This window comes from Pogoniulus pusillus, chromosome 11 (assembly GCF_015220805.1).
Source record: "Pogoniulus pusillus isolate bPogPus1 chromosome 11, bPogPus1.pri, whole genome shotgun sequence".
NCBI lineage: Eukaryota > Metazoa > Chordata > Aves > Piciformes > Lybiidae > Pogoniulus > Pogoniulus pusillus.
Window position 1 is genome coordinate 10,552,114 of NC_087274.1, and position 18,645 is coordinate 10,570,758.

Consider the following 18,645-nt stretch of genomic DNA (forward strand, 5'->3'; position numbering starts at 1 on the left):
GTGACAATGTGTCTGTGAGGGTCAGGAGATAAGCTTGGGCTAGGAGGTTGGGAGCTTCTGCTGAAACTGAATTGTATGAAGAGAAAGTGAAGGTGCATGGGCACCACACTCACCTCCAGGCAGAAGACTCCACCTCCCACCTACACCAGAACTGGTTGCCCATGTGACACCTCTTAAGTTCTGGAGAACTGCTGTGCATGAGTGTTGCAAAGGCACTTAGCAGGAAAAGGAGGGGTGAGTGTGCATGGGGGCATGCACAAACAGAAGCTGTAGCTGGGCATGGAAAGGTGCAAGGCTGGCATGTACTGCTGGCATGTCACAGCCCTTGTCACTGCAGAGGGGAGTGACATGGCTTCAGTAGCAGTGGGTGCCCCTCTGTGCTGCCTCCCAGCTTGGCAGAAGCTGAGGGCTCTCTGCCAGAGAGGACTGCCATGCTCTACTTGGGGACCCAGCCCTGGCAGAGGTGAGGATGCCAGGAAGTTCCCTCAACGGGTGACAAAGGAGCAAAAGCAGATTGTCCCTTGCCTGCGTGCCCGTGCCAGGGTGGTCAGGGGGATGCACTTTGCTCTGAACCTCAGCAGCTTCTTGCGTCTGCCTCCCCGTGCTGCCCCTACCGTGCCACCGGGGACAGCTCCAACCCTCTCCTGTCATCTCCACAGTGTGTGGCACAGCCACTGCGGCCAAGGGGGGTACTTAGTGGGTGTCACTTTAAGAGCATGCCTGCCTCGCAGCCCGGGCCCGCCTCTGGGCTCGGCGTCACCGCCGCCGGCTCTTCCTCCTCCGCGCCGCTGAGTTTCCATTTCCTTGGCTCTTTTGCCGGGCTCTTCCCCCCGTCCCAGCTGCCGGCGCAGGCAGGATGGCACTGCCCGTCTCGGGGAAGCTGGAGGACAAGCTGCAGTGCTCCATCTGCCTGGAGCTGTTCAGAGAGCCCGTCACCTTGCCCTGCGGGCACAACTTCTGCAAGTGCTGCATCAGCGACCACTGGCGCAAGCAAGAGCAGGTGCCCGCCGGGGCCAAGAAGGGCTACACGTGTCCCGTGTGCCGCAGGGACTTCGGGCAGCGCCCGGAGCTGGAGAAGAACATCACTCTGTGCACCGTGGTGGAGATGGAACGGGCTGGCGAGGAAGGAGCCTTGGGCACAGAGAAGGGCGAGGTGGCCCACGCTGAGCTGTGCCCGCAGCACGGGCGCCCGCTGGAGCTGTACTGCCGGGACGAGCAGCGCTGCATCTGCTGCGTATGCATCGTCCAGCAGTGCCAGGGGCACCGGCGGGTGCTCTGCGAGGAGGAGCACTCCGAAAAGCAGGTGAGGATGGTGCTTGGCAGGGCTGGGACCATGAGGGAGTGAGCAGGGAGAGTCGTAAGAGCTTGGGCACAGCATGATAGATCTCTTGCACTGACCTGTGCCCTGCCGTGGGGATGTGCTGTGCCTCTGTGTGCCAAGCTGTGCCCGGCTTCATCTGAACAAAAGACTGGCACAGGCTGTGGCCGGGGAGATGCCACCATCATTTGCCTGCTTCTTGAGAAACCAGGGACTGTCAGGAGCAGCAGAAATGGGCAAACCCATCAGCACCAGATGAACGGTGCCATTATGTCTGTGACCTACTGCGTGAAGCAGTGCAGGGTTTCGCTGCCCAGTGACCTGGGCACAGACTTCCCAAGCCTTCTCCTTCCCTGCAAGCCTTGCCCTGCATCCCTGAGAGAGCTCCTGGGGGCAAGGCAGGCTGCAGCACGCTGCACCACAGGATGTTGGTACATCCCTTCACAGAACCATTTGAAAGAGATCCTGCAAAAAGCCGAGGAGGAATCACAGAGGATCGAGCAGGAGATGCAGGAGCTGGAGGAGCGAACACACCGCATCAGGGTAATGCTGCGACCATGTGCTGGGCACGGGGGTGGCAGCACACTGGCTCTCATGGCTCTTCCTTATCTAGGATGCCTCTGAGAGGCTCAGATCAGTGGTTCTGAGCAAATTCGCTGTCCTGAAGAAAGCTCTGGAGGATCATCAGTGGCAGACATCAGCCAGGATCGAGCAAGAGGAGACAGCAGCACTGGGATGCGTGGAGGAGAACTGGAACCTCCTGAAGGATCGCTTGGATGTCCTAGGCCAGCACAGGGAGAGGGCTCAGCGTCTGCTGGCCTGTCCTGACCAGAGGACCTTCCTCCAGGTACCATCGCAGTGCCACGTCCCTCCCCACACCCGGGCACTGCCAGTCTCACACCTTTTTGGTAAGGGCAGCTACGTGGCTGACTCCTCTGCCAGGGGGAGCACTTCCTCAGCACGGCTCAGGGATGTGATGAGGCTGCAGGGAAGAGCTGCTTTCAGGGGGGGTCCCTGAAAAACTGAGGAGGCAGCTGCTGGATCAGAGCAGCTGTGCTGCCCACAGGGCCATGGGGCAGCATCTCCCACCTCTAGCCGCTCAGCAAAGTCTTTCCCCCACTAGCAAAACACAAAGGCCTGTGCCAGAGCCCCTCTGCTCCCTGCAGCCTCCTGCTCCCCTCGGGTCTGACCCTGCACACCAGCTGCAGCCAGCAGTAGACATCTGGGGGGTGCTCCTGTCACCCACTGGGGAGACACAGCACGTGTGGATGTGATCTGGAGCCACCCCTCGTCCCCAGGCTGATGCGTGGGTGTCTGTCCACAGGCGTTCCCCCACCTCCCGCCTCTGGAGAGCTCAGAGGCACTGCCCCCTGTGAGGTTTGATGTGGACAGCATTGTGGAGCCCATCAATGAGACCCTCACCAACATTTCCAGGCTACTGCTGGTGGACCTTCCTGGCTCCGTGGCCTCCAGAGCCGCTGACCTTGCTGGCCAAGGTATCCCTTCTGCTCACACAGGGTCACACCAGAATGCTCCAACTTGTCCTCTCTCATGTCACCGTGCTGGGGACATGGTTGCCAGGCACAGGGGGCTGGGATGGTGACACACATCCACTGTTCAGCAGATGGGTGTTAATGGGGTGGAATGAGCTGGCTAGCTTCCCTGTGGCCCCTCCTGGCTGGCAAAGCTGAGCTGCAATGGCATATGCCTGCTCCCAGGCTTGGATATGGTGGACTTCCTCCTCCTCCCACTGAAGCCAGTGAGGAACAAGTTTTTGGGTGACGTGACTCAAAATGCCTGTCCCCATCCTCCACAGATCTGGTGCATCTCAAGAGGACAGCAGTGAAGGAGGAGGCCTCTGTGCCCAAGTTCCAGCTGCGAGATGAGCTTCTGAAAGGTGTGAGCAAATGAGGGTCTGGAGAAGACAGCATCTCACTGAGGTCCCAGAACCAACAAGCTGGGCTCTTCATTGGGAGAAGGGTGGTCCTGACTGTGGGGTCAGGGGCTTCTTCCCTGGCTTTCCCAATCCCATCCCTTAAATTTGGAGTAGGGTGATAATGGGCTGGGGGACACACAGGGTGATTAGCAGCACCAAGGAGTGTTTCCTTGTGGAAATAGGGTCAGTCACTGCCCCACTCTCCCAATCCTCTTTCCCAATCTCCATCCTCTCCTTTCCACCCACCTTGGATGTCTCATCTGGGCCTGAGTTCTGTGCCTGTTCCAAACATCCCATATTTAGGCACAGCCTTTTCCTGCAGGCAGGCAACCTCAGCAGCTGGCAAGTGAGCACCCACAGGGATGTTGGGGTGCTCCAGCCATCCTACACAGCACAGCACCAGCCCAGAGCCAAGCGCCATCCACAGAGCCCTGCTTGTAGTCATTGCTCTTTGTTCGAGGATCTCTGTCCCAAACACTCCCAGATACACTCCTTTGTGATTCCTTCCTTCTGCCCCTGGGCCCATTCCCCTCCAGTGCCATAAGGATCTCCTCAGTGCTCCTTTTCCTATCTGGGAAGTGGTTTGGATAACATGTAGGGCATGTCAGTCATGTCGCTCTCGCCAGGGAGACAGTCTACAAAAAAACTGGGGAGGGACTTTTTAGGCTACCAGGGAGTGACAGGACATGGGAGAATGGAGCAAAGCTGGAGGTGGGGAGATTCAGACTGGATGTGAGGAGGAAGTTGTTCAGCATGAGAGTGGTGAGAGTCTGGAATGGGCTGCCCAGGGAGGTGGTTGAGGCCCCATCCCTGGAGGTGTTTAAGGCCAGGCTGGATGAGGCTCTGGCCAGACTGCTCTAGGGTAGGGTGTCCCTGCCCATGGCAGGGGGTTAGAATTAGATGATCCTTGTGGTCCCTTCCAACCCTGACTGGTTCTGTGGTTCTATGACAGGATGAGTTACTGCAGCCTGTGCAGAGCATGCTGGCTCACCTGATGCCAGGGTTTCTCCCCCTCCTCATATTTTTTTGCACCTATAGCAAGCACATCTCTTCCAAAACGCCCACGGAGCCACTTCTTCCAGCTGGCTGTGAGCAGGGTTGTGCAAGGGTGGTGCGAAGGGTCACATCCTGGTGCCTCCCCAGCTATTACTGGGCTGTTTCTGTCCCTTCTAGCAGGCAGGTGGGCAGGTACCACACCCTACCTAGCTCCTCCTCCCCCTCCAGACGTGCTACAACTCATTCCCTTCCATTCTGGGAGCCAACCCTATGCAGCTGAAACTCATCACCATTGGTGAGGGGGGAGGGCTCACAGCAAGGGTTCTGATGAAGCATTTCAGCCTTACCTATGCTGTTTCTCTTCCCAGACCATCGCAACCTGACCTTCGATCCAGAGACAGCCAACAAGTACCTGGAGCTGTCAAAAGGTAACCGGAAAGCCAAGCACAGCCCCGGAGCTGTCTGCAGGCGCCAGGAGCAGGGACCCCGTTTTGAGCCCTGGCAGGTGCTGTGCACGCAGGGCTACAGCCATGGCCACCACTACTGGGAGGTGAAGATCTCCAGCCATGCTATTGTCCTGGGGGTGACCTATCCTGGTCTCCCCTGGCAGCGGCAGCAGGGCCACAAGTTCAACATCGGGCTGGATGGGGGCTCCTGGGGGCTGCAGGTGTGGGATAATTGCTACCTGGCCTGGCACAAGGGCCAGGCAGAGAAGATCCAGGAGCGGCTGTATAAGAACCTGGGGGTCAGCCTGGATTACAACAACGGGTGTCTATCCTTCTACGGCCTTGGGGAGGGGGCACATCTCATCTACTCCTTCCACAGCATCTTCACCAAGCCCCTTTATCCTGTCTTTTGGCTGTGTGAGGGACGAGAGGTGACACTGTGCTGCAGGGACTGAGCTGGAGCTCTCTTGGCTGGGCTGGTGAGCCCCATGCTGGTGCTGTAGCCAAGCTGCAACCAGGGACTGTCTTGGTGTGGATGTACAGGCAGGAATGGGGTGAAGTATTTTCCCAAGGCCTGATGAGGACAGGCATGCAAACTAACCCCCTCTGGTTTGCACAAGCAGATGCCCTGCTGGTGGCACAAGTGAGGGCAGGGGAATGGTGATGAGTGAGAACTGTGTCCATGATGTGGGGATGAAGCCCCTGGTCACTGTGCATGGGGGTATTTGTGGGTGCCTGACCCTGCAGACGGGACAAGGGAAGGAGCAGGGACTGAGTGTGCAAGAATTAGTTTTTACTTTAATCCTGTCCTGGCCAAACCTTCCAAACCTGGAGAAGATTTTGGGTGAGGGGGGTCTGGGAGAAGGACACTGGCCATGAGGTGCAGCCCTGTGCTCCCCCATAGCCCCACATGCAGGCAGGTCCTGATCCCCTAATTCCTCTCAGTCCCCTCTTGCCTCTCCTAGATGTAGGAGAGCATTTTTTTTGGGTGCTGCTGCAGTTGCTCTTTGTATGAAGCTCCTTGCACTAATAAAGCTCAATTGTCCCAGTGATTAGCTCAGTGCCGACAGCTGCGGGACCACACAGCACTGGATGTGGGAGGGTGAGCTGAGTGCCCCTGCTCAAGCACCCATCCCTGCAGGGCCTCATCTTGCCCTTCTGAGTCCTCCTGGGGACCAGCTCACATAGTGGCTGGTCAGCAGAACTAGAAGGAGCCTTATTTAGTGATAAGGAAACCTGGTTTCCTGCAGCACTGCCCCGGGGCTGATCTGGCACAGGAGAAAATCCAGAGCGTGGATGGAAGCTTTTCCAAGGGTGAGCATGCAGGCATTTCCCCCCCCCCCCCCCCCCCCCCCGCCCTGTGGGGATGCTGGTGAGAACTAATGGGGTCAAACTGGGCACCGTGTTCAAAGGTGCAGGCAAAGGCGTGGGGAATGAATCACATCAGCTTGTTTCCTCTGGGGGAAAAAAGGTTCAGAAGGATCAGTCCCATTCTTCAAGGACGAACAGGATCTGTCTTGCCATGCTTCCTCCTTCACTCTGCACCTCCCAGCCCTGTCCTTGGGTGGGATCATGGACCTTGAAACTTATCCAAGCCAAAAATTGCACTTTGGTATCTTCCCGATCCCACCCAGGAGCCTACTGGTTCCTGTTGGGCTCCAGAAGAAGAGAGGGCAGGGACTGAGCCAGGAACTGAGCACTGCAGCCCTTCTTTACCATGGGAATGGCTGACACTGGTCAGTGGGGGTGAGGGCTGGCAGGAGAGCACCTGCACCTCTGTACTGGAGGGTATTGGGACCCTGATGTGGCCCAGGGTGGGGACCAATTTCTGGGAGAGGTGTGGGATGGCAACAGGTTCTGGGACAGCAAATTTCTGGGGGCAGGGGCTGCTTGTGGGGAAATTTGAATGGGTTGGCAACGGCTTTCCTGGGCAGGAGAATGGAGGGGGGGTTCAACAGGTAACTGGAGTCAGCGGGACACCAGGTAGGGTCCGGACGTCAGTGAGGCTGATACTTTGGGAGGCAGCAGACGCTGTGTGGCAGGTAGAAGATCCTCAGGAGGGTGGCAGTTCCCCGGGGGCAGCAGATGCCAGGGAGAGGGACCTGGGATCTGCTGATGCCGGGATGAGACTCCCTTCCTGAGCGGTGTATGGCTGGGGAGCAGGTCCCGGGGGTGGCTGTGGTGGGAAATTCAAGGCACCCCCCACCGCCACCAAGGGAGGCAGCTGCAAGGAGCGGAGCCCCGGGCTCGGGGGGGCGGAGCGGGCAGGCGGGGCGCGGTAGCCGCCCGCCTCCCTCCGGGGCTGGGACGGGAGCGGGCAGCGGGGCCGGCTGGTCGGGGTGCTCAGGGATGGAGACCGCGCCCGGGAGCGCCCCGTCCTCCTCCTCCTCCTCCTCCGCCGCCGCGGCAGCAGCGCTGCGGTTGGCGCTGGCGGCTCCGGGGCTGCCCGACGGTCCTTTCGGCTGTCCCATCTGCCTCGATCTCCTGAAGGACCCGGTGACGGTACCCTGCGGGCACAACTTCTGCCAGGGCTGCCTGGGGGCACTCCGCCAGCGGACGGGCCCCCCCGACGGCAGCGGCGGAGCGGGCGGGGCTGCCCGTTGCCCGCTGTGCCAGGAGCCCGTCCCCGCAGCCTTGAGGCTCCGCAAGAACCGCGCCCTCTGCGAGGTGCTGCCGCTGCTGGCGGCCGCTGCCGCCGCCGGTTCAGCCCCTGCAGCCTCCGCATCCCCTACGACTCCCCCATCTCCCCTGTCCCTAGCCGTCGGGTCCCCCATGGCACCGGGAGCCGAGGAGGATGCGGCGGGGGAGGAAGGAGCGGCGGTGCTGTGCGACGTATGCCCGGCGGAGTCGCGGGTGGCTGCGGTGCGATCGTGCCTGGTCTGTTTGGCCTCTTTTTGCGGTGCCCACCTGGAGCCCCACCACCGGGCCCCAGCCTTCCGCGCCCACCGCCTGGTAGCCCCGCTGCGGCGGCTGGAGGAGGGGCTTTGCCCCCACCACCTCCAGCCCCTCGACGGCTTCTGCCGCACCGAGCAAACCTGCGTCTGTGCCCGCTGCCGCGCCCAGGAGCATAGCGCCCACGACGTGGTGTCCCTCGAGAAAGAACGGGAGCACAAGGAGGTAGGTGAGGGGGACGTCGGGGGCGTGTGTGGAGGTCCTCATGCAGGGATGGACCCGGCGAGGGCTGTGCTAAGCGAGGAGGGATGGGACAGCCTGGGTGGAAAGGGTGCTGCACCTGTACTCCCTATGCAGGACCTCATCTGGGCATAGGAGTGTCCATATGGAGTGCAGTGCCAGTGGGGCATTGTGGTCGGGGTGAAATGCAGCACCCCTGAAAGGGGTCTGTGCTGCACCCTCATCCCTGTAGGGGATCTAATCCCCACGTGGGATGGTGTGCAGGTGTGGCACTGGTGGGATGCCCTGTGTGGGGTGGGTACCACAGCCCTGTTCCTGTAGGGGTGTGACAGTTTGGGTGTTACCCGCCCCCCCACTCTTATGAAATCACCCAGACTCGACTCAGCCAGCTGGAAGGAAAAGAAGCTTTATATTTACAGCTTGGCACCATATACAAGCAGACATTTGCAATCTATATACAGCTACAGACAGAAATAGGCAAGTTAAAAAGTAATACAGAAACACAACAGCCCTCCCAGAAACCAGAGTCACCAGGAGGGGCTCCCAACCACCCTTCCACCCCTCTACCTTATCCCAGACTTTGCCTTCTATGCGAGGTGAGTTTGGAGCATCGGCCCGGGGGGGTTAGGAAGCAGAAGGATGAGTTACACAGAAAGCAGGCCAGGGGGAAAAGTACAGGCAGCCAGAGACACACAGCGAGTCTGTTTATGTTCTTGGTTTCGTACATCTCAGCAAGCCTTTGAGTGAAGTCGACATCATCATTGTTTTCACATCCTATCATCTAATTCTTCTCACCAAAATATTCCAGCCAGTCTCAAACTAGCACAAGGGGACCCCACCCTGTCCCAGAAAAATAGGGTGCTGGGCTATCTGGGCACCCTGCGGGGTGGGGTAGCCAGGGGCAGGCATTAGGGCAGGTCTGCTGCTATCCAGCCCGTGGGGTTTGGCTCCACGGTGGGGCCGAAGTGGCAGTCTGTGTGGGTGCAGGGCTGGGAACAAGGGTGCGTGGGACACCCTCGGTGGCTGCCCACGTGGTCGTGGGGCGCCCGTAGCCTCCGTCTGGTTCCCAAGGCTTGGTCAAGGAGGTTTTTCTCGGCGGGCTGGCAGCCTGCCCAGCCCTGCTCCCGCTCCGGCAGCCCTTTGTGTCCCAGCCTTTTGGCACTGGGGCTTTTCACGTCATCCCGTTCCCGCTTGTGGCTGAGTCACCTCCCAGGTTCTCACCCGCCAGCCTCCTGGGGAGCTGCAGCTCCGAGCCTGGCACAGTAGCGCTGCCTTCCTGGACACTTCAGCCTCGAGTTCGTGGGGCCTCTGCAGGACTGCAAGCAGAGGGGATCGTGGAATGGTGGCATCCTCCCCCTTAGCATGAGGCATGTGGAGACCTTGGCAGGGGTGATTTTTCCAGGGGGAGAGCCTGATGGCTGCAGACATGCTGGCAGGGAGCACAGTGGCCTCCCCAAGCCAGCTCCCACTGCTTCCCAAACTCTCAGGGCTGCAGGAAAACCCCATTGCTGGTGTTATTAGTCATCAGGGGCCTTAAAATAGCAGAGAGTGTGATCTCAGCCCTGAGGAGCTGCCAGGCCTCAGCAGGCACTGCTTAATGTCACCTGCACAGCCTCTGTGGCCACTCTGCCACCACCCTCACGCCATGGTGTGGAAGGATGGGTGAGGGAAGGGCCTGTCTGCCCTTAAACAGGCACAAGTGCCACAAGGGGCTGGGGTGTCTGAACATTGGTGGGTAAGAAGCTGCCCCAGTTGGTAAGGGCAAAGCCCTCCTGGCTCCCTAGGGACCCTTGCTCATGATGGGTAAGGGCTGACGCTAACAATAGCACATCAGGAAGCTGCCTTGGGACGGTGCTTCCTCTGCAGCCATGCAGCAACCTGTGCTCCAGAGCTGCTTTGCTTTGCTCCCAAGCTGCTTTGCTTGGCAGAGGACTTGGCACTGTGTTTCTGAGTGCTCTGGGTCTGCTTTCAGGTCCTGCACCAGTCTCAGGCAGATGTCCCCCAGGTTTAGGATACCCATTAAGAGCACACGGCTGTGCTTGCTGCAGTCCCTGCATGGTGGTTTTGCTTTCAGAGTCGTGTTTTGTTTGGTTTCCACTGGGATTAGGGTGGGGAGCATGGAGCTGAGCATGACCCTTTGCAGCCTGGCTGCTGCTTTAGTTTTCCAGGCTGGATGCTGCGGGAGGGGAACACCGAAAACCTCACCCTTTGCGCCCCTTGCACCCGTCATGAGAAGCCTGATAGCAAGCTTGTGGTCAGAGAAGGGGCTGTGGGTTGAACTTAGGGAGAAGCAAGATCCCCACCACACCTCCCTGCCGCTGGGATGAGGAGGTGCACAGAGTTCAGCATCTGTCCCTCATGTCTGCAGGCCCAGCAAGCCAAATTCCTCAGCGATGTGAACAATGAGCTGGAGGAGCTGGCAGTCACCACTGCACAGGCCAAGAAGATGGTGGAGCTCATTAAGGTGACTCTGTGATGGCTTTACTACTTCAGTGTGGCTTTGCTGGGCTGGGGAACAGAGGAAAACGGGGCTCATGGGGTGTAGACTTGCTGCTCACAGGGGAGCAAGCATGGTCTAAAACCCTGGTGACCCTGGCAAAGACCCCTGCGGGTTCTTGTTTCTCATCTCTGCTACTCCTCATGGCCTCTCTGGTTGCAACCTGAGAGGAGGACTGGTCCATGCCAGGTCATCTGCTGGCTCTTGCAGCTTCTCTCCCTGGTTTCATGGGGTTTTAGTTCCCTTTGTCACTTCACTGCTGGAGGACACCAGATGTGGGGGAGCAGTAAGTGGCCATGTTCAGCCTGGTACCTTGGCATCTGGGTTGCCAAGTGCTCTGAGCTCCTGAGGGAAAGGGGCTACAGGGTGTCAGGGGGACCCTACAGAGCTGAGGGCTGGGTGCTGAGCAGGGAACAAGGGCCCTCACCTGCAGGAAGTAATCCTGACCACTGTCTCCCTGCACTTAGAACACTGCCTCAAAAGAGAAGGAAAAGGTTGAGAAGCTGTTTGCAGAAGCCTACGAGGCCCTGGCGACGCTCCAGAAGGAGGTGGCAGGTTTCATTGAGGATGGGGAGCGCTCCATGCTGGGCGAGGCCGAGGCCAATCTCCACTGGAAGGAGGAGAGACGAGCCAGGCTGGCCCAGGGCAAGCAAAACCTGGAGAACGTCCCCAGCACCGACACCATCTACTTCCTCCAGGTGGGATGGGGTGAGGAGAAGGAGCTGATAGTGTTGTCTTTGGAAGTTCTGTCTTGCTTTATGGGGAGCTGGGTGCCAGGAGCCCTGGGATGCAGTCTCACTCCTGCTGGCACAGTCCCCCCTACTCCCCACTCCTGAGGGGAACGTGCAGCCAAGCCTCTCCTGGCTGTGACTCAGGAGAAGCTGATGTGCTGCCCAGGCCGGGTACTGATGTGTAAGGGGCAGAGAGCAAGAGGTTGGGGTGCCCCACTGCCCCTGCCTGTCATCCCTCCCCCCTGACTGCCTAGCAAGGGGAGATCTTTTTGGGAGGAGGTGCTGCTGAATGGGAAGTGGGCACGGTCTGGGTCCAGGTTTGAATGGGAGTGAAGAGAAGGTGCCAGGAACACGTGGCTGGGAAAGTGTTCTCCTCCCTTCTGAGAGTCTGTCCTTGGGCCAAGTCCTGCGAGCTGCCAGTTCCCAAATCCTCCAGGGCAGGGTGGGGCTGCGGAACAAGAGACAGCTTTGGCTTGTTTGAAGCCTCCTCAAACTTCATCTCTGTGGCTCAGGAATTTCAGGCCTTAAAAGTAGCTATGGAAGAAAACCTCTGCCCAGCTCTGAGCTTCCAGAACGAGCTGAACTTCTCCAAATGCACCAAAGCCGTGGGTGTGGTGAAGGATGTGCTGTCTGCTGCATGCAAGAGCCAGTGGGACCTCCTGCAGGGGAAAGGAGTTGATGAGCTGAGTTTCCCCCCAGAGACACAGAAAGGTTTGTGAGGCACCCAGCCCCTCTGCCTGGAGGTCACCCTGGTAGCCTGGTACCTTCCCCACACGGGTGGGAGCTGGCTGGAGGGCTCTGGCAAGCACTGGCCCCTCTCCCGGCTGCCGTGGCACAGTCGTGCTGTGTGTTGCACAATCCCTGTCTGAGCTTGCGCCTCGGCCGTGAGCTTTTATGAGGTTTTTCCACAGAGACCAGAGCCTGGAGAGGCAACAAACAGCCTGGGAGTTAGGCAGGGCCCTGTGGGAGGGAGCAAGTGGCCAATGTGGCTTCTCATGAAAGGGAACTCTTTCTTCTGAGGACAGACGGTCCTCTTCATAGGGCAGGCTGTGGTCTCTCAGACCTGCCAGGGTTAGGAAGCCACTGTGGCAGCTTCCTCCCACATGCTCCTTTTCACTGAGCTCTCTCCCCTCTTTCATTGTTTGGATGCTTGTGGGAATTGTAGCCAGTTTCTTGTCTTCCCCTCTGCCCATCTCCTTGGGGTGGCAAAGGTAGCATTTGTCCTCTCCCATGTCTGAGCAGGCAGGGATGTGCAGGGGGTGCTGGGGAAGCTGGCTGGGGCTCAGGAGCTGCAGCAGCTGGGTACCACTGGGGTGTCAGGCGGTGGGGGGTGATGCTCCAGTAACACCCGTGGTTGTGGTTTCTTTGATGATGACAAACCCTTCTGCCCCTGTCTCTGCAGCGCTGTCCAAGTCCCCATCTGCAGACAAGTCAAACAACCCTGCCTACCTGGAGAGCCGTGATTACTTCCTGAAATGTAAGCCAGGGGCTCTTGCTTTGGCAGTTGTTGCTAAGGTCCATTTCTCCCTTCTTCTTTCCCACATGCCTGTCTGGTGCTGGTCCCCAGCCCAGGAGCCCGTGGCTGGCAGGAGCACTGCCGCCACCAGAGGAAATACTGCTCAGCTAGCGAGGAAGCCTCCTTGCTTTCCTGACAACAGTCACAGTCTGTTTAGGTGATAGTTTTTTCCCTTCTCTGTGGTTCTGCCAGAGCAGCTGCCAGGAGGGCTGCAGGCGTGCCGTGTAGTTTCTGCTGCCTTCCAGCTCTTGATGACTTCGATCCTCCATTAAATCAGATTCCACTTTGAGCATCTGCCTTGTTTGCTGCAGAGCAGTGACATGATGAAGGGCAGCAGCAGCAAGCAGAGGGATAATTCAGTGGCTGACCAGAATCAGTGGGGCAGAAAGGGCTGAGGCTGGAGGATACAGGGCTGGGTTTGGGGTCCAAAACCCCATATATGCCCCCACAGCCTTACAGGGGATGTGAGCTCACCCACTGAAATGTCCACAGAGGACAAGATTGGCCTCAGCAGCACTGGTGCACCCCACAGGAGCCAAAGCTGTAATGCAATCAGCAGCAGTACATTTCCAGGGCTGTTCCTGCTGGCCATCCTATCTGTCAAATGGTGCTTCTCCTGTGGCCCTGTGTGCTGGAGGTGCCTCTGCTCCTGTGGGATCTGCAGGGCAACAAGAGCAGACCACAGGAGCAGTTGGTTTGTAACCATGATCATAGAACTGAATCATAGAATTGTTAGGGCTGGAAGGGACCACAAGGATCATCCAGTTCCAAACCCCCTGCCATGGGCAGGGACACCTCACACTAGATCAGGGTGCTCAGAGCCACATCCAGCCTGGCCTTAAAACCCTCCAGGGATGAGGCTTCCACCACCTCCCTGGGCAACCTGTTCCAGTGTCTCAGCACCCTCATGGTGAATAACTTCTTCCTAACATCCAGTCTCAATCTACCCACTTCTAGTTTGGCTCCATGTGATGTGCTTGGCTGCTCTCCTGTCTTCTTAGGGTCCTTCCCTGCTGTGTTGGTCTGTGGTTGCCTGAAACCCACTTTTATGTGGGATGGTTCTCTTAGCACTCTGTAGGTGGATTCTCTGATGTCTGGTATCATGATTAAGCTTATCAAGTAGCTCCTCTGCTCTCTCCTGTGCCTGATTATTTGTATCCATCCTGCTTTTGGGGGTAACAGCTATTCCAGCCCCATATCCTCATCAGCTGAAACTGGCTGTGGGATAGCTGAGAGGACAGAGTGATGGTGGAAGTCAGAGAGTTGTTCTAATTGCTGGGAGCTAGAGCAGAAGATCAGAGCGGGGAGGCTGGCATCTCTTCTCCCAAGTAGCAAGCAATAGAGCAAGAGGAAACAGCCTCAAGTTGCACCAAGGGAGGGTTATGTTGGCCATTAAGAAAAACGTCTTCCCCAAAAGGGTTGTTAACTCCTGGAACAGGCTGCCCAGGGCAGTGGTGCAGTCACCATCCCTGGAGGGATTGAAAAGCTGTGTAGGTGTGCTGCTGATGGACATGGTTTAGTGGTGGACTTGTCAGTGCTGGGTTGATGATCTTAAAGGTCTTTTCCAACCTAAATAATTCCACAGTCTCCTCCTGTTTCCCTCCTCATCCTCACGTCTGTCTCTTGCCCCACACAGTTGCCTTCATCATTGACCTGGACAGTGACACAGCTGACAAGTTCATCCAGCTGTTTGGCACCAAAGGGGCCAAGCGGGTGCTGTGCCCCATCCCCTACCCGGAGAGCCCGACCAGGTTCATCAACTGTGAGCAGGTGCTGGGGGTGAACCTCATGAACCGAGGCAACTACTACTGGGAGGTGGAGCTCATTGATGGTTGGGTCAGCATCGGTGTCATCGCCGAGGACTTTGACCCCTGTGAGCCCTACAACCGCGGGCGCCTGGGGCGGAATGATAAGTCCTGCTGCCTGCAGTGGAATGGAGAGAACTACGTGGCCTGGTTCGGGGGCTGCAAGTCTGTCATCCAGCAGCCCTTTTTCCATACAATCGGGGTCTTCCTGGAGTATTCCGAGAAGGCCCTAACCTTCTACGGAGTCAAGGACTCCAAGATGACCTGCCTGCAGCAGCTCAAGGTCTCCCCTCTTGCCAAGGGCCAGTGTGACGCCTTCCAGAACAAGATCAACCACCAGTTTGCCCTTCTCTTCTTGTGCAAGCTGAAGCCTGCCTTCTTCCTGGAGAGCGTCGATGCCCACCTGCAGATCGGGCCGCTGAAGAAGGACTGTGTCTCGGTGCTAAAGCGTAGGTAACCACCTTGAGAGCAGGAGCACAGGCAGGCTCGGAGGAGTCTCTCCTGCAACCTGTTGCCACCATCCCAGCCTCTGTTCGGTAGCGTTGTAGTCCTCTGTGGCAGCTCTCCCTCCTTGCTCTGTGCTGCTGGTGACCCAAGGGTGGATGAAGCTGTCTGGCAGGCAGAGCTGTGGGCTGGGAGCCAGGAGGCAGCTGGATCCAAGTGCCAGCTCTGCTGCTGGGCTGCTGAAAGAGCTTGGGCGAGTCTCTGTGCTGCTGCCTGCCCCTCAGTTTCCCTTTCTGGACATCAGGGACTGTGCTACAGCCTTTCTTGGTAAAGTGCATTGCTCAAGAGTGGTGCCATGTAGATGGGAAGCTGTGCCTTGGCCAGCCGCCGGGCTACCCACTCCCTTGCCTTCATATCTGCTCACACTGCCCTGGTGACTTGCACAGAACCTCTGCTTTGTGCCTTATCTCAGTCTCCGTGCCACTGCTGCTTTTTTAAGTGCTGCCTCATCAACACCTCCTGCACACATCCTCATGAAGTGCCTTTGAAGCAGCAAGCCCACCACTGACCAGGCAACCCCCCTCAAAGCACATGTAGTCACTTTCCCTAGTGCACCCATCACTGGTGTGCCTGTGTGGGGGAGATGAGGGTGCTCTGGGGTGGGTGGGGTGCAGAGGAGCCCAGCTGGGCACAGAGGTGATGCTGCAGTGACACAGTACCTCTCCTTGCAGGGCTGACCACGCATTAGCGCTGCAAGTATGAAACAAGGATCTTTGCCCCTCCTCATGCTGCTGCCGGTGGGTATATGTGGCCAGGCTGTTTGGGAAAAGTCATCATCCTCTCTGTGTTGGAGTGCCACAGCCATGGGATTGTTCTGGGAAAGGGGAGAACCCCCCTGTCAAATAGCAGCAGCACCATTCCTGCCCTGAGATGGCAAAGCGAGCAGCACAAAAGACTCTGGAGGATGTGCTTTTAGTAAACACATTCCTGGGGAACTGCTTCCCGAAGCCTTCCAGCCAAATTTCCCCTGCTGCGTTTTGATGACTCTACTCTTTTAGGGGAATTTTGGTGCTGTTTAACTCCCAACTCTTGAAATACCCTGGGCACACTTGAGCTGTAGATGTACCACTTAGCTTAGAGACGGTATTTTTAAGTGATAAAAAGATGATGTGAGCATGTGCCAGGGGCAAGTGGTCTGTTTTAGGGGCAGTGAGGTGTGCATCAATAAAACATGCAGCATTAGCCAGGCAGTCAATGACCCTTTAGACTCTGACAAGAAATAGGTGTGGTGCTGAGGGACGTGATTTGGTGGTGGGTTAACAGTTGGACTGGATGGACTTCAAGGCCTCTTCCAACCCAAATGTTTGATTCTAAGATTCTGAAAGGTATTCTCAAGTGTCCCTTCCCAGAAAGGTGGAAACTTTGAGGCTGAGAGCCAAAAATGCCAGTTCACATGTCCCAGGGGAGCAATTCCAGGAGCAATGCACAGGCATCATGCCTGTAAGGACGCACAGAGCAGCCTCTGTCTCTCAGCACAGTGTGCCTTCCCACAAGTTCATTTTTTCTGGGACTGCTTTGCTACCTACCTCCCAAAGCTTGCTTTACAGAATCAGTGCTGTATAATATATATATACCTAGAGAGAAAATAGATTGGGTCAGGCTCTTTTCCTGGTGTCAGTGAGTCAGTGGTGACGTATCAATGGTTAAAGAGGGGTGGAAAATGGTCTGTTTGGCTAAAGATTATATATATATATATATTCCCTAAAGGATAAGCTGGAAATCAGAGTGGTACATTCAAGGGGGGGTAAGGGAAAAAGTGAACGTGAACCTACAAGGCAGTCACAAGGCTGAGAGGTTTAAAGTTAAAGCCACGTTTACGCAAACACTGAGGCTCAAAGAGGTCCTCTAACTCCTCTGTTAGTGCTGCCTCTGCTGTGGGCTCTTGCTGGAGGGGCTGAAGGGTCAAAATGCAACCGCCCCCTCCCTGAGGTAGGGCTGATGAGTCGGTGTGGGAGGTGGACCGCTGGCATGTGTCTGCAAATCTCTTCTCCGCCTCCTCCGCTTGCTGCAACTCCTAAAATACTGCAGGCAGTGGGAAAAGGAGAGGTAGGGCTTGAAATCTTGGGATGAAAGCTTGGCCTTTCCCAGCTAGCGGGAATGCTGCCTGGACTTCTGTCCAGATGGGAATTCACTCCCTGTGTCCTGAGCTCCTACCTCAAAACTGCTTTGTTTGGCTCTTGCCAGTCGCCCTCCTGCAGAGCTCAGCCCTTGCAGGCGATGTCAGCGGTGACAGAGTGCAGGCAGCGCTGCTGTTTTGCTGATGCTGCTAACAGAAAGGCCTGAGCAGATCAGAAAAGCAGAGATGTACAACAGCCCCTGCATGGTCACGTCCCGAGAGGATGAGGAAGCTAACCTTGATCCCTGCTGCATGTCAGCAGGAAGAGGTCTCACATGCAGGCTTCTATCTCGGCGCTAAAGCTCATTTGTTCAGGCGCAGCTCCCCCCACTCACAGCCAGGAGTTCTGCCAGGGTAAATACAGCGGCTCTGGGCCTCTGCCCCATTTCATTCCACTGTAGGCGGATTGATTGCTCCATCCCTCCCTTCTCCACGTTGCCCAATGCACAGGATCAAGTCTCTGAACTCCCTCGGGGTTTGGGGTGGTTCAGAGGGATCCCACGTCTTTCCTTTTCCATCCTGTAACCACATGGGAGCAGCCCAAGGGGGCACAACTGAGAGCTTTGCTTCTGGCTGTGCCTCTGCTTTTGCTTAATTCCCCTCTGCCCCAGGAGCTGGGCTGCTGGCATGCAGCTTTACCACGGGATTTGAGGGCTCCTGTAGATGCAATGCAGCTGGGAATTGCTATCCAACCCTCCTCTTCCTGCTGCTTGCTCCTGGTTGGAAGTGCTCTAAATCTTCATCATTTAGAGCATCAAGCAAACTCCAACCGGCTGCAATATCCCCTGGGGGTGTTGGACCAGAGCTTGCTGTGTGTTGCCAGCAATTCGGGGTGTCAACTGGAACAATGAGGCAATGTGCACTACGCCAGCTCTGGATTGCTGACTTTGCTGCAAGCGCAGGGCTAAATGCGGGGTGTGAGTTGCTTGGCTGGACAGGTAGCGCTCGGCGATGTAAACAGCCTCCCTTGTGTTCCCTTGAGCGAGTTCTGCTGTCACAGAGTGTTCCTCTTTTTAGTTAGGAGTTGCAAAATGTAGTTACTGTAGAGTATTTTATGGTGTGTAGGGATTAAAAAAACCCACCCACCACCGCCACCAATCCTGTAACAGAATGGTATAATGATGTTAGAGGCTATGGTTTGCCATTAAATGCTATCCAGGCATGGCTGTGGGTTGCCTTTCCTTTAAATACCAAACTGTTAGAGCTGTCCTGTTAGCTCCTGTTTATTTTTCTGTGTCCTGTACATCTGGCATGAAACAACACTGAGTTTTATTTTCCAAGCCTGTCCAGGGGAGCTGTGCCAAATACACTTTCCTGTCCTATGAGGACAGACTGAAAGAGTTGGGGCTGGGCAGTCTGGAGAGGAGGAGGCTCCCAGGTGACCTTATTGTGGCCTTTCAGTATCTGAAGGGGGCCTACAAATAAGCTGGGGAGGGACTTTTTAGGCTATCAGGCGTGACAGGACTAGGGGGAATGGAGCAAAGCTGGAGGTGGGAGATTCAGACTGGATGTGAGGAGGAAGTTTTTCAGCATGAGAGTGGTGAGAGCCTGGACTGGGTTGCCCAGGGAGTTGGTTGAGGTCCCATCCCTGGAGGTTTTTAAGGCCAAGCTGGATGAGGCTCTGGCCAGCCTGATCTAAGGTATGTCC

General features: G+C 56.9%; 2 protein-coding genes across 6 annotated transcripts; both read left to right on the top strand.

The window, feature by feature from the left end:
- Positions 1–793: 793 nt before the first annotated feature.
- TRIM65 (tripartite motif containing 65) lies at positions 794–5,748 on the top strand. Of its 2 annotated transcripts, XM_064151004.1 has the most exons (6): positions 794–1,303; positions 1,766–1,861; positions 1,932–2,165; positions 2,643–2,814; positions 3,135–3,215; positions 4,619–5,748. In XM_064151004.1, exons 1-6 carry the CDS (start codon positions 857–859, stop codon positions 5,149–5,151), a joined length of 1,563 nt encoding a protein of 520 aa, XP_064007074.1. In that variant the 5' UTR covers positions 794–856; the 3' UTR covers positions 5,152–5,748. The 2 variants fall into 2 exon arrangements, with proteins under 2 accessions (XP_064007074.1, XP_064007075.1); XM_064151005.1 differs by lacking the exon at positions 1,766–1,861.
- Positions 5,749–5,835: 87 nt separating this feature from the next.
- TRIM47 (tripartite motif containing 47) lies at positions 5,836–18,161 on the top strand. 4 transcript variants are annotated; one of them, XM_064151002.1, is made up of 8 exons: positions 5,836–6,010; positions 7,455–7,813; positions 10,197–10,292; positions 10,793–11,023; positions 11,569–11,767; positions 12,459–12,533; positions 14,209–14,830; positions 15,553–18,161. In XM_064151002.1, the coding sequence occupies exons 2-8, from the start codon at positions 7,469–7,471 to the stop codon at positions 15,581–15,583; spliced, it is 1,599 nt and encodes a 532-aa protein (XP_064007072.1). In that variant the 5' UTR covers positions 5,836–6,010; positions 7,455–7,468; the 3' UTR covers positions 15,584–18,161. The 4 variants fall into 4 exon arrangements, with proteins under 4 accessions (XP_064007072.1, XP_064007069.1, XP_064007071.1 ...); XM_064150999.1 differs by lacking the exon at positions 5,836–6,010 and having other exon boundaries at positions 6,858–7,813; XM_064151000.1 differs by lacking the exon at positions 5,836–6,010 and having other exon boundaries at positions 6,859–7,813; positions 14,209–14,826.
- The last annotated feature ends 484 nt before the right edge of the window (positions 18,162–18,645 follow it).